The sequence below is a fragment of the Hylobates moloch genome, unplaced genomic scaffold (assembly GCF_009828535.3).
Source record: "Hylobates moloch isolate HMO894 unplaced genomic scaffold, HMol_V3 SCAFFOLD_17, whole genome shotgun sequence".
Taxonomy (NCBI): Eukaryota; Metazoa; Chordata; class Mammalia; order Primates; family Hylobatidae; genus Hylobates; species Hylobates moloch.
The window spans coordinates 42,089,394-42,102,913 of NW_026652292.1; the positions used below are offsets into that span (position 1 = coordinate 42,089,394).

At 58.7% G+C, this 13,520-nt stretch overlaps 1 protein-coding gene and 1 long non-coding RNA gene across 3 annotated transcripts; both read left to right on the forward strand.

The window, feature by feature from the left end:
* Positions 1-309: 309 nt before the first annotated feature.
* LOC131381682 (protein FAM27A/B/C-like) lies at positions 310-1,458 on the forward strand. Of its 2 annotated transcripts, none has more exons than XM_058430179.1 (2): positions 310-666; positions 1,028-1,458. In XM_058430179.1, the coding sequence occupies exons 1-2, from the start codon at positions 407-409 to the stop codon at positions 1,143-1,145; spliced, it is 378 nt and encodes a 125-aa protein (XP_058286162.1). In that variant the 5' UTR covers positions 310-406; the 3' UTR covers positions 1,146-1,458. The 2 variants fall into 2 exon arrangements, with proteins under 2 accessions (XP_058286162.1, XP_058286163.1); XM_058430180.1 differs by having other exon boundaries at positions 310-535.
* A 10,141-nt stretch (positions 1,459-11,599) lies between these two features.
* Positions 11,600-13,026, forward strand: LOC131381683 (uncharacterized). The gene is made up of 2 exons (XR_009210566.1): positions 11,600-12,074; positions 12,813-13,026. It is a non-coding gene; the product is annotated as an uncharacterized LOC131381683 (long non-coding RNA).
* Positions 13,027-13,520: the final 494 nt, after the last annotated feature.

A 13,520-nucleotide genomic window follows, 5' to 3' on the forward strand; every position in this document is an offset into this window, starting at 1 on the left:
GAGTCCTCAGAACCCAGCAGGCGCCCTGAGGCTCCCCCACAATCGGTGGAAGTCGGCTCAAGGAGGTCCTGAAGACGGGAATCCTGGGGGCTTAACCCTGGGACACCCGCGGCCCCCTCTCCCACGCGGCCCCAAACTGGACCCAGGATCCAGCTGCAGCCGCGACTGCAGCAGCAGCCCAAGGTATCGCCGCACAGCCACCATTATTTAAAGAGGACACAGTCTGACTGCCAGGAGCAGAGCGTGAGGCGGCCCAGCCAATGCGCATGCGCAAGGCGCGAGCCGATTCTCCAGTCACTGGTTCCCACGGTTGTCTTAGAAACCAGTCCCTGAGGCTTGGCAAAGTGGAAGCCCTCCCTGGCAGCTCTTGGGTGTCGGGCCTCCGAGGCTCCGGCCTGACCTCTCCATGGGGTCCACAGGAACGTCTCCGGCTGCCAGGAGTCCCAAAGGACCTACCAGGATGATGAAACCACAGGCAGAGTCCGGGGGAAGCAGCGTGGCATCCAAGCCTCAGGCCTGCCCGGACGGTGTTCGAGTGAGTCTTCCCAGAAATTGTGCCCCCGAGATCTCCAGGACAGTTCTGCCTGCATGCCTGTGGGCTGTTCTCTCACCCGAGGGTCATTGCCATAGAGAGCAGAACCCCGCAGCCGCAGGGGTTGCCTGGGGGTGTGTACTTCTGTGTCACGTCTGTAGGACTGCGTGTGTGGGTGTCTCTCCCATTCTCTCTTCTCTCTCTGTCTCTCACCCTCTCTGTGCTTCTTTCCCTCTCTCTGTCGGTGTGTGTGTGTGCCCGTGTGCGTGTGTGTCTTTGCACGAATGTTCCCTGTGCGTAAAAAGCGATTTCTTGCATGTCGGCCGGTCCTTGGTGAGCCTCTTTCTGCGTCTCTGCCGGGGTCCTGTGGCCGGTTGTCCATCGTTTTCGCGGTGCTTCTACTTTGGGTTTGTGAAGGCCTCGATCACGTGAGGAGATGCGTCCGTCCCGGAGCAATGGAAGTCTCATCCCCATCCTGAACGGCCTCTTTTCTAGGATCAAGTGGACCACACTCCAGCCCAGGACAAAAGCCGCACAGGAGCACATTGTCCGGCAGGAGAGGAGCGGACCCATGTCCAAGATGATTGTACCTTTCCTCGGCCCTTCTCTGTGAAATAAAGCCACACCACGATACAATCTTGAAGACGAATCCGGGAATGGAAGACGGCAAAAATCCCTGTCCCTGGAACGCTGGCCTGTCTGGACAAGCCACCCATTTCGCAACCTTCCCCTTATGCCCCTGGCAATGGCACGGTGCTGTACCCTGCCTGGGCTCTGGCCTCTCCTCTCTCCTGCTGCCGGCTCTGTCTCCGCTGTTTCTGAGGGGCCTAGATGCCTCTTGGTCTGGCTGAATATCTTCTACGAAGGTGACTTCCAAGTCCATCAGGGAGACACTTCCTGGAGATCCGTGTCATGACTGTATCTCTCTCCAAACATGTTTCTGCTGTATTGGGCAGGTATGATGACCCTGGAGCTCTTGGCTTACATACGTCTCTCAGGCAGGGAAGCTTCCTGGGACTCCATGTTTCACCTCATGGGTGGGTGGATTGCCTAGCATCAGCACTAGGCAACCGTGACTGGCCTTGTCTTCTAGGACAGGTGCTGTCGCATTTCCTCTGCACTTCTTGTCTCACTCTTGGGGGACATCCTCTACTCTGCTCAAAGGCGGACTGACTCACTGAATTTTCTGGCTGTAAGGAATGTCAGGAAACCAAAGGGACTGCTCCGGACTGCGGCTGCGGTCGTGTGCAGGGGAAGATGTGTCAGGACTACCTGGGCGGTGGAGGGTTGGGGGTGGGGTGAATCTTGCAGAAAGCTCTTCGCTCCTCTGGCAGGCATTTCAAACTGTGGCTTGGACTGAGGCACAGGCCCCCTCCTGGTTCCCAGGTCTTCTTTCATTTCCCTTGGCACTCAGGGAAAAGCCACTTGTTCCCCCTTGCCACGGGGCACAGGCCTGGACACACTTGTTGGTTTAGCCATGGCCCCATATGCTTCCGGTGACACGCATTCACGCCGTCTGCTCTGGAATACGTCACTGCCACGCCTGATAGAATTGTCTCCACCTCGGATTCGCCAGGTCCCTGTCTGTACGTGTCCTAGAAAGTGGTGTCGGCTTGCAGGAGCCCCAGGGCTTTTAGAAACGGAGCAGTCCACTGCACTTTCAAAGGAGGAGGGAGGCAGAGGGCTCACGGACCAGTGAATTTTCGGCTGACACCACGCCTCAAGGTCCATGGGACCATTCTGTGCTGCAGCGGGGCCCTGCCTGCGTCACAAGATGTGGTGAGCCCATCCTTTTTCACCCGGAGGGGTCAAAAATCACATCTGAAGAGGAATCCTGAGAACCCCGCAGGCGCCCTGAAGCTCCCGCTCCATCGGTGGAACTCGGCTCAAGGAGGTCCTGAACACCGGACTCCTGGGGGCTTGGCCCTGGTACACCCGCGGCCACCTCCACCAGGCGGCCCCTAACTGGACCCCGGATCCAGTCGCAGCCGGTGCTGCAGGAGGAGGCCCCTGTGACGCGACGCAGCCGCAGTTATTTAAAGAGGAGGCAGCCTGACTGCCAGGAGCTGAGCGCGAGTTTGCCCAGCCAGTTTGCATGCGCGAGGCGTGAGATGATTCTCCCGTCACAGTGGTTCCCACGGTTGTCTTAGAAACAAGTCCTTGAGTCTGGGCAACACGGGAGTCTTCCATGGCAGCACTTGGGTGTCGGGCCTCCGAGGCTGTGGCCTGACCTCTGCCTGGGGTCCACAGGGCAGATTGCCCTAGAATCCAAGAATCAGCGCTAGGCGACCGTGACTGGCCTTGTCTTCTAGGACAGGTGCTTTCGCATTCCCTCTGCAATTCCTGTCTCACTCTTGAGGGACATTCTCTTCTCTGCTCATAGGCGGACAGACTCCCTGAATCTTCTGGCTGTAAGGAATGTCAGGAAACCAAAGGGACTGGGCCAGACTGCCCCTGGGGTCGCGTGCAGGGGAGGATGCATCAGGGCTACCTGGGCCGTGGAGGGTTGGTGGTGGGGTGAATCTTGCAGAAAACTCTTTGCTCCTCTGGCAGGCATGTCAAACTGTGGCTTGGACTGAGGCACAGGTCCCCTCCTGGTTCCCAGGTCTTCTTTCATTTCCCTTGGCACTCAGGGAAAGGCCCCTGGTTCCCCCTTGCCACCGGAGACAGGCCTGGACACCTTTGTTGGTTTCGCCATCGCCCCATATGCCTCCGGTGACACGCATTCACACCATCTGCTGTGGGATAGGTCTCCGCCGCACCTGATCGCATCGTCTCCACCTTGGATTCACTCGGTCCCTGTACGCACCTGTCCTTGGAAGCGGTGTCGGTTTGTAGGAGCCCCAGGGCTTTTAGAAGCGGGGCAGTCCACTGCTCTTTCAAACCAGGAGGGAGGCAGAGGGCTCACGGATCAGTGAATTTTCAGCTGACACCACGCCTCGAGGTCCATGGGATCATTCTGTGCTGCAGCGAGTCCCTCCCTGCCTGCCTCACCAGATGTGGTCAGCCCCTCCGTTCTCACGCGAAGGGGTCAAAAATTACATCTGAAGAGGAGTCGTGCGAACCCCGCGGGAGCCCTGAAGCTCCCACTCCGTCGGTGGTCGGTGGAAGTCAGCTCAAGGAGCCCCTGAACAGGGGACCCCTGGGGGCTTGGTCGTGGGACAACCACGGCCCCCTCCCACAGGCGGCCCGAAACTGGACTTCGGATCCAGCCACAGCCGGTGCTGCAGCAGGAGCCCCCTGTTACCCGGCGCAGCCGCAGTTATTTAAAGGGGACGCAGAATGACTGCCAGGAGCCCAGCGCGAGTTGGCCCAGCCAGTGCGCATGCCCGAGGCGCGAGCTGACTCAACCGTCACAGTGGTTCCCACGGTTGTCTTAGAAACCAGTCCCTGAGGCTGGGCAACACGGGAGCCCTCCGTGACAGGGCTTGGGTGTCGGGCCTCCGAGGCTCCGGCCTGACCTTTCCACAGGGTCCACAGGGCGGATTGCCCTAGAATCCTAGAATCACCGCTGGGCGCCTGTGACTGGCCTTGCCTTCTAGGACAGCTGCTGTCGCATTTCCTCTGCACTTCCTGTCTCACTCCTGAGAGACATCCTTTCCTCTGCTCATAGGCGGACTGACTCCCTGAATCTTCTGGCTGTAAGGAATGTCAGGAAACAAAAGGGACCGTGCTGGACTGGGTCTGGGGTCGCGTGCAGAGGAGGATGCGTCAGGGCTATCTGGGCGGTGGAGGGTTGGGGGTGGGGTGAATCTTGCAGAAAGCTCTTTGCTCCTCTGGCAGGCATTTCAAACTGGGGCTTGGACTGAGGCACAGTACCCCTCCTTGTTCCCATGTCTTCTTTCATTTCCCTTGGCACTCAGGGAAAGGCCACTTGTTCTCCCTTGCCACCGGGCACATGCCTGGACACCATTGTGGTTTCGCCATCGCCCCATATGCCTCCGGTGACACGCATTCACGTCATCTGCTCTGGGATACGTCTGGGCCGCACCTGATCGCATCGTCTCCACCTTGGATTCGCCCAGTCCCTGTATGCACCTGTTCTTGAAAGCGGTGTCGACTTACAGGAGCCCCAGGGCTGTTAGAAGCGGGGCAGTCCACTGGTCTTTCAAAGGAGGAGGGAGGCAGAGGGCTCACGGATCAGTGAATTTTCAGCTGACACCAAGCCTCGAGGTCCATGGGATCATTCTGTGCTGCAGCGAGGCCCTGCCTGCCTCACCAGATGTGGTCAGCCCATCCGTTCTCACGCGAAGGGGTCAAAAATTACATCCGAAGAGGAGTCCTGAGAACCCCGCAGGCGCCCTGAAACTCCAGCTCCATCAGTGGAACTCGGCTCAAGGAGGTCCTGAACATGGGACTCCTGGGGGCTTGGCCCTGGGACACCCGCGACCACCTCCCCCGGGCGGCCCCTAACTGGACCCCGGATCCAGTCGCAGCCGGTGCTGCAGCAGGAGGCCCCTGTGACGCGACGCAGCCGCAGTTATTTAAAGAGGAGGCAGCCTGACTGCCAGGAGCTGAGCGCGAGTTTGCCCAGCCAGTTTGCATGCGCGAGGCGTGAGATGATTCTCCCGTCACAGTGGTTCCCACGGTTGTCTTAGAAACCAGTCCTTGAGTCTGGGCAACACGGGAGTCTTCCATGGCAGCGCTTGGGTGTCGCGACTCCGAGGCTGCGGCCTGACCTCTGCACGGGGTCCACAGGGCAGATTGCCCTAGAATCCTAGAATCAGCGCTAGGCGACCGTGACTGGCCTTGTCTTCTAGGACAGGTGCTTTCGCATTCCCTCTGCAATTCCTGTCTCACCCTTGAGGGACATTCTCTTCTCTGCTCATAGGCGGACAGACTCCCTGAATCTTCTGGCTGTAAGGAATGTCAGCAAACCAAAGGGACTGGGCCAGACTGCCCCTGGGGTCGCGGGCAGGGGAGGATGCGTCAGGGCTACCTGGGCTGTGGAGGGTTGGTGGTGAGGTGAATCTTGCAGAAAACTCTTTGCTCCTCTGGCAGGCATTTCAAACTGTGGCTTGCACTGAGGCACAGGCCCCCTCCTGGTTCCCAGGCCTTCTTTCATTTCCCTTGGCACTCAGGGAAAGGCCCCTGGTTCCCCCTTGCCACCGGACACATGCCTGGACACCTTTGTTGGTTTCGCCATGGCCCCATATGCCTCCGGTGACACGCATTCACGACATCTGCCCTGGGATACGTTCGTGCCGCGCCTGATCACATCGTCTCCAACTCGGATTCGCCCAGTGCCTGTCTGCACGTGTCCTGGAAAGCGGTGTCGTCTTGTAGGAGCCCCAGGGCTTTTAGAAGCGGGGCAGTCCACTGCTCTTTCAAAGGAGGAGGGAGGCAGAAGGCTCACTGATCAGTGAATTTTCAGCTGACACCACGCCTCAAGGTCCATGGGATCATTCTGTGCTGCAGCGAGGCCCTGCCTGCGTCACCAGATGTGGTGAGCCCATCATTTCTCACCCAGAGGCGTCAAAAATCACATCTGAAGAGGAATCCTGAGAAACCTGCAGGCGCCCTGAAGCTCCCGCTCCATCGGTGGAACTCGGCTCAAGGAGGTCCTGAACACGGGACTCCTGGGGGCTTGGCCCTGGGACAACGTCGGCCCCCTCCCCCAGGCAGCCCCAAAGTGTACCCCGGATCCAGCCGCAGCCGGGGCTGCAGCAGGAGTCCCCTGTGAAGCGGTGCAGCCGCCCTTATTTAAAGAGGACGCAGCTGGACTGCCAGAAGTCTCGCGACAGTTGGCCTAGACAGTACGCATGCGCAAGGCGCGAGCAGATTCTCCAGCCACAGTGGTTCCGACGGTTGTCTTAGAAACCAGTCCCTGAGGCTGGGCAACCCGGGAGTCTTCCATGGCAGCGCTTGGGTGTCGCGACTCCGAGGCTGCGGCCTGACCTCTGCACGGGGTCCACAGGGCAGATTGCCCTAGAATCCTAGAATCAGCGCTAGGCGACCGTGACTGGCTTTGTCTTCTAGGACAGGTGCTGTCGTATTTCCTCTACACTTCCTGTCTCACTCTTGGGCGATATCCTCTCCTCTGCTCATAGGCAGACTGACTGCCTGAATCTTCTGGCTGTAAGGAATGTCCGGAAACCAAACAGACTGCGCGGGACTGGGTCTGGGGTCGCGTGCAGGGGAGGATGCGTCAGGGCTACCGGGGCGGTGGAGGGTTGGGGGTGTGGTGAATCTTGCAGAAAGCTCTTTGCTCCTCTGGCAGGCATTTCAAACTGTGGCTTTGACTGAGGCACAGGCCCCCTCCTGGTTCCCAGGTCTTCTTTCATTTCCCTTGGCCCTCAGGGAAAGGCCCCTATTTCCCCCTTGCCACCGGACACATGCCTGGACACCTTTGTTGGTTTGGCCATCGCCCCATAGGCCTCGGGTGACACGCATTCACGACATCTGTCTTGGGATACGTCAGTGCTGCGCCTGATCGCATCGTCTCCACTTTGGATTCGACCCGTCCCTGTCTGCACGTGTCCTGGAAAGCGGTGTCGGCTTGTAGGAGCCCCAGGTCTTTTAGAATCGGGGCAGTCCACTGCTCTTTCAAACCAGGAGGGAGGCAGAGGGCTCACGGATCAGTGAATTTTCAGCTGACACCACGCCTCGAGGTCCATGGGATCATTCTGTGCTGCAGCGAGGCCCTTCCAGCCTCACCAGATGTGGTGACCTCATTCTTTCTCAGCCGGAGAGGTCCAAAATCACATCTGAACAGGAGTCCTGAGAACCCCGCAGGCGCCCTGAAGCTTCCGCTCCATCGGTGGAAGTCGGCTCATGGAGGTCCTGAACAAGGGACTCCTAGGGTCTTGGCCCTGGGACACTCGCTGCCCCCTCCCACACGCAGCCCCAAACTGGACCCCGGATAAAGCCGGAGCCGGGGCTGCGGCAGGAGTACCCTGTGCCACGGCGCAACCACCGTTATTTAAAGGGGACGCAGCCTGACTGCCAGGAGCGGAGCGCGATTTGGCCCAGCCAGTGCGCATGCGCGAGGCACGAGCTGATTCTTCCCTCACAGTGGTTCCCATGGTTGTCTTCGAAACCAGTCCCTGAGGCTGGGCAACGCGGGAGCCCTCCAGGGCAGGGCTTGGGTGTCTGGCGTCTGAGGCTCCGACCTGACCTCTCCACGGGGTCCACAGGGCGGATTGCCCAAGAGTCCTAGAATCAGCGCTAGGCGACCGTGACTGGCCTTGTCTTCTAGGACAGGTGCTTTCGCATTCCCTCTGCAATTCCTGTCTCACTCTTGAGGGACATTCTCTTCTCTGCTCATACGTGGACTGACTCCCTGAATCTTCTGGCCGTAAAGAATGTCAGGAAACCAAAGGGACTGGGCCAGACTGTGGCTGGGGTCGGGAGCAGGGGAGGATGCGTCAGGGCTACCTGGGCCGTGGAGGGTTCGTGCTGGGGTGAATCTTGCAGAAAGCTCTTTGCTCATCTGACAGGCATTTCAAACTGTGGCTTGGACTGAGGCACAGGCCCCTTCCTGGTTCCCAGGACTTCTTTCATTTTCCTTGGCCCTCAGGGAAAGGCCCCTAATTCCCCCTTGCCACCGGACACATGCCTGGACACCTTCGTTGGTTTCGCCATCGCCCCTTATGTCTCGGATGACATGCATTCACGACATCTGCCCTGGGATACGTCAGTGCCGCGCCTGATCGCATCGTCTCCAACTCGGATTCGCCAGGTGCCTGTCTGCACGTGTCCTGGAAAGCGGTGTCAGCTTGCAGGAGCCCCAGGGCTTTTAGAAGAGGGGTAGTCCACTGCTCTTTCAAAGGAGGAGGGAGGCAGAGGGCTCACGGATCAGTGAATTTTCAGTTGACAGCAAGCCTCGAGGGCCATGGGATCATTCTGTGCTGCAGCAAGGCCCCTGCCTGCGTCACCAGATGTGGTCAGCCCATCCGATCTCACCCGAAGGGGTCAAAAATTACATGTGAAGAGGAGTCCTGCAAACCCCGCAGGCGCCCTGAAGCTCCCGCTCCATTGCTGGAAGTCGGCTCAAGGAGGTCCTGAACACGGGACTCCTGGGGGCTTGGCCCTGGGACAACAGCGGCACCAGCCCCAACCGGCCCCAAACTGGACCACGGATCCAGCCACAGCCGGTGCTGCAGCAGGAGCCCCCTGTGACACGGCGCAGCCGCCGTTATTTAAAGAGGACGCAGCCTGACTCCCAGGAGCTGAGCGCAAGTTTGCCCAGCCAGTTCGCATGCGCGAGGCGCGAGCTGATTCGCCCGTCACAGTGGTTCTGACGGTTGTCTTAGAAACCAGTCCCTGAGGCTGGGCAACGCGGGAGTCTTCCATGGCAGCCCTTGGGTGTCGCGACTCTGAGGCTGCGGCCTGACTTCTGCACGGGGTCCACAGGGCAGATTGCCCTAGAATCCCAGAATCAGCGCTAGGCGACCGTGACTGGCCTTGTCTTCTAGGACAGGTGCTTTCACATTCCCTCTGCAATTCCTGTCTCACTCTTGAGGGACATTCTCTTCTTTGCTCATAGGCGGACAGACTCCCTGAATCTTCTGGCTGTAAGGAATGTCAGGAAACCAAAGGGACTGGGCCAGACTGCCCCTGGGTTCGCGTGCAGGGGAGGATGCATCAGGGCTACCTGGGCCGTGGAGGGTTGGTGGTGGGGTGAATCTTGCAGAAAACTCTTTGCTCCTCTGGCAGACATTTCAAACTGTGGCTTGGACTGAGGCACACGTCCTCTCCTGGTTCCCAGGTCTTCTTTGATTTCCCTTGGCACTCAGGGAAAGGCCCCTGGTTCCCCCTTGCCACCGGAGACATGCCTGGACAACTTTGTTGGTTTTGCCATTGCCCCATATGCCTCCGGTGACACACATTCACGACATCTGCCCTGGGATACGTCAGTGCGGCGCCTGATCGCATCGTCTCCAACTCGGATTCGCCCGGTCCCTGTCTGCACGTGTTCTGGAAAGCGGTGTCGGCTTGCAGGAGCCCCAGGGCTTTTAGAAGCGGGGCAGTCCACTGCTCTTTCAAAGGAGGAGGGAGGCAGAGGGCTCACGGATCGTGAATTTTCCGCTGACACCAAGCCTCGAGGTCCATGGGATCATTCTGTGCTGCAGCGAGTCCCTCCCTGCCTGCCTCACCAGATGTGGTCAGCCCATCCGTTCTCACGCGAAAGGGTCAAAAATTACATCCGATGAGGAGTCCTGCGAACCCCGCAGGAGCCCTGAAGCTCCGGCTCCATCGGTGGAAGTCGGCTCAAGGAGGTCCTGAACACGGGACCCCTGGGGGCTTGGTCGTGGGACAACCGCGGCCCCCTCCCCCAGGCGGCCCGAAACTGGACCCCGGATCCAGCCACAGCCGGTGCTGCAGCAGGAGCCCCCTGTTACCCGGCGCAGCCGCAGTTATTTAAAGGGGACGCAGAATGACTGCCAGGAGCCCAGCGCGAGTTGGCCCAGCCAGTGCGCATGCCCGAGGCGCGAGCTGACTCAATCGTCACAGTGGTTCCCACGGTTGTCTTAGAAACCAGTCCCTGAGGCTGGGCAACACGGGAGCCCTCCGTGACAGGGCTTGGGTGTCGGGCCTCCGAGGCTCCGGCCTGACCTCTCCATTGGGTCCACAGGGCGCATTGCCCTAGAATCCTAGAATCACCGCTGGGCGCCTGTGACTGGCCTTGCCTTCTAGGACAGGTGCTGTCGCATTTCCTCTGCACTTCCTGTCTCACTCCTGAGGGACATCCTTTCCTCTGCTCATAGGCGGACTGACTCCCTGAATCTTCTGGCTATAAGGAATGTCAGGAAACAAAAGGACTGCGCTGGACTGGGTCTGGGGTCGCGTGCAGGGGAGGATGCGTCAGGGCTATCTGGGTGGTGGAGGGTTGGGGGTGGGGTGAATCTTGCAGAAAGCTCTTTGCTCCTCTGGCAGGCATTTCAAATTGTGGCTTGGACTGAGGCACAGTACCCCTCCTTGTTCCCATGTCTTCTTTCATTTCCCTTGGCACTCAGGGAAAGGCCACTTTTTCTCCCTTGCCACCGGGCACATGCCTGGACACCTTTGTTGGTTTCGCCTTCGCCCCATATGCCTCCGGTGACACGCATTCACGCCATCTGCGCTGGGATACGTCTGGGCCGCACCTGATCGCATCGTCTCCACCTTGGATTCTCCCGGTCCCCGTATGCACCTGTCCTTGAAAGCGGTGTCGGCTTGCAGGAGCCCCAGGGTTGTTAGAAGCGGGGCAGTCCACTGGTCTTTCAAAGGAGGAGGGAGGTAGAGGGCTCACGGATCAGTGAATTTTCAGCTGACACCACGCCTGGAGATCCATGGGATCATTCTGTGCTGCAGCGAGGCCCTGCCTGCGTCACAAGATGTGGTCAGCCCATCCTTTCTCACCTGGAGGGGTCAAAAATCGCATCTGCAGAGGAATCCTGAGAACCCCGCAGGCGCCCTGAAGCTCCCGCTCCATCGGTGGAACTGGGCTCAAGGAGGTCCTGAACACGGGACTCCTGGGGGCTTGGCCCTGGGACAACGTCGGCCCCCTCCCCCAGGCGGCCCCAAAGTGTACCCCGGATCCAGCCGCAGCCGGTGCTGCAGCAGGTGCCCCCTGTGAAACTGTGCAGCCGCCCTAATTTAAAGAGGACCCAACCTGACTGCCAGGAGCGGAGCGCCAGTTGGCCCAGCCAGTGCGCATGCACGAGGAGCCAGCTGATTCTCCCGACATAGTGGTTCCCACTGTTGTCTTAGAAACCAGTCCCTGAGGCTGGGCAACGCGGGAGCCCTCCGTGGCAGCGCGTGGTTTTCGGGCCTCTGAGGCTCTGGCCTGACCTCTCCACGGGGTCCACAGGGCGGATTGCCCTAGAGTCCTGGAATCACCGCTGGGGGACCTTGACTGTCCTTGTCTTCTAGGACAGGTGCTGTCGCATTTCCTCTGCACTTCCTGTCTCACTCCTGAGGGACATCCTTTCCTCTGCTTATAGGCGGACTGACTCCCTGTATTTTCTGGCTGTAAGGAACGTCAGGAAACCAAAGGGACTGCGTCGGACTGGGTCTGCGGTCGCGTGCAGGGGAGGATGCCTCAGAGCTACCTGTGCGGTGGAGGGTTGGGGGTGGGGTGAATCTTGCAGACAGCTCTTTGCTCCTCTGGCAGGCATTTCAACTGTGGCCTGGACTCAGGCACAGGTCCCCTCCTGGTTCCCAGGTCTTCTTTCATTTCCCTTGGCCCTCAGGGAAGGGCCACTTTTTCCCCCTTGCCACCGGGCACATGCCTGGACACCTTTGTTGGTTTCGCCTTCGCCCCATATGCCTCCGGTGACACGCATTCACGCCATCTGCTCTGGAATACGTCAGTGCCTCGCCTGATCGCATCGTCTCCACCTCGGATTCTCCTGGTCCCTGTCTGCACGTGTCCTGGCAAGCGGTGTCGGCTTGCAGGAGCCCCAGGGCTTTTAGAATCAGGGCAGTCCATGGCTCTTTCAAAGGAGGAGGGAGGCAGAGGGCTCACGGATCAGTGAATTTTCAGCTGACACCAAGCCTCAAGGGCCATGGGATCATTCTGTGCTCCAGCGAGTCCCTGCCTGCCTCACCAGATGTGGTGAGCCCATCCTTTCTCACCGGGAGGGGTCCAAAATCACATCTGAAGAGTCCTGAGAACCCTGGAGGCGCCCTGAAGCTCCGGCTCCATAGGTGGAACTCGGCTCAAGGATGTCCTGAACGGGGGACTCCTGGGAGCTTGTCCCTGGGACACCCGCGGCCCCCTCCCCCACGCGGCCCCATACTGGACCCGGGATCCAGCCGCAGCCGGGGCTGCAGCAGGAGCTCCCTTTGCCGCGGCGCAGCCGCGGTTATTTAAAGGGGACGCAGCCTGACTGCCAGGAGCGGAGCGTGAGTTGTCCCAGCCAGTGCGCATGCGCGAGGCGCGAGGTGCTTCTCCTGTCACAGTGGTTCCCATGGTTGTCTTAGAAACCAGTCCCTGAGGCTGGGCAACGCGGGAGCCCTGCGTGGCAGCGCTTGGGTGTCGGGCCTCCGAGGCTTCACGGGGTCCACAGGGCGGATTGCCCTAGAATCCTAGAATCAGCGGTGGGCGACCGTGACTGGCCTTGTCTTCTGGGACGGGGCTCCCATTTAATTATCAAGCCCAAACCTCCAGTGGGCCTTGGATGATGTCCTACAAACTCACTCATTTCCTGAGTCTTAAGTCGGCCTGGCTTCTTTATTTTATTTGTTATCTTAATATAAATATATATAATATTCTAAGCATGTTATGAATACCAACTGATTTAATTATCATAAAACTCTATGAATCTGTTCTATAATCATCACCATTTCACAGCTGAGGAGATGCCAGCACAGGAAGAGATGAAGTGACTTGCCTTGGAGCCCAGGCACCCAGCTCTGGATGTGCTGCCCTGTCCCCAAGCAACAGTATCGTGCCCTCTCCTTCCTCCTTAAACCTCTAAAACCTTCCCCAGCCTTACTTACACCTGCTGCCTTGCTTCCTATTTCAATTTGAAAATAGATGCAATAAAGAGAGAGCCTTCCCTGGATCCCACCCCCACATCTCCCCAGCTGCTTGCCTCTTTGCTTCCTTCTCCACCTTCGTCTCTTATTGTAGCTGGAGTGTCTGCACTCATATTAGGGGCGACTTTTCTCCATCATGTCCACAGTTCAACCCTCAGGTTCTTTCCTGAGTGTCCGCTTTGCACCTGCCCATTTTCGCAATGCAGCTCTCCCGCCCATCTCACACCCTGCATGCTTACTTAACATCATCTGTTCTGCTCTACTACAGTAAGGGCTACACAGGGGCAGGGATTCTGGGTATCTTACTCACTGCAGATTCCAGCATCTAGAGCAGTACCTGGCACCTAGAAGGTGTTGGTATTTAATGAAGTCAATCATTTAATATACATATGTCAGGCTCTGGCCTGGTGCTGGGGACACTGGGGTGATTCAGACAGGTCCCTGCTTATACCAAGTTTACAGTCCCATAGGGGAGACAAACACATTACCTGACAGATTTGCAGGCAGCCATTTATATTTT

What these genes read in the sequence shown, in the direction of transcription:
- LOC131381682 (XM_058430179.1), top strand. Translation starts at nt 407, where the DNA reads ATGGGGTCCACAGGAACGTCTCCGGCTGCCAGGAGTCCCAAAGGACCT. An exon ending in GCCGCAGGGGTTGCCTGGGG is followed by an intron (nt 667 to 1,027) that starts GTGTGTACTTCT and finishes CCTCTTTTCTAG; the next exon opens with GATCAAGTGGACCACACTCC.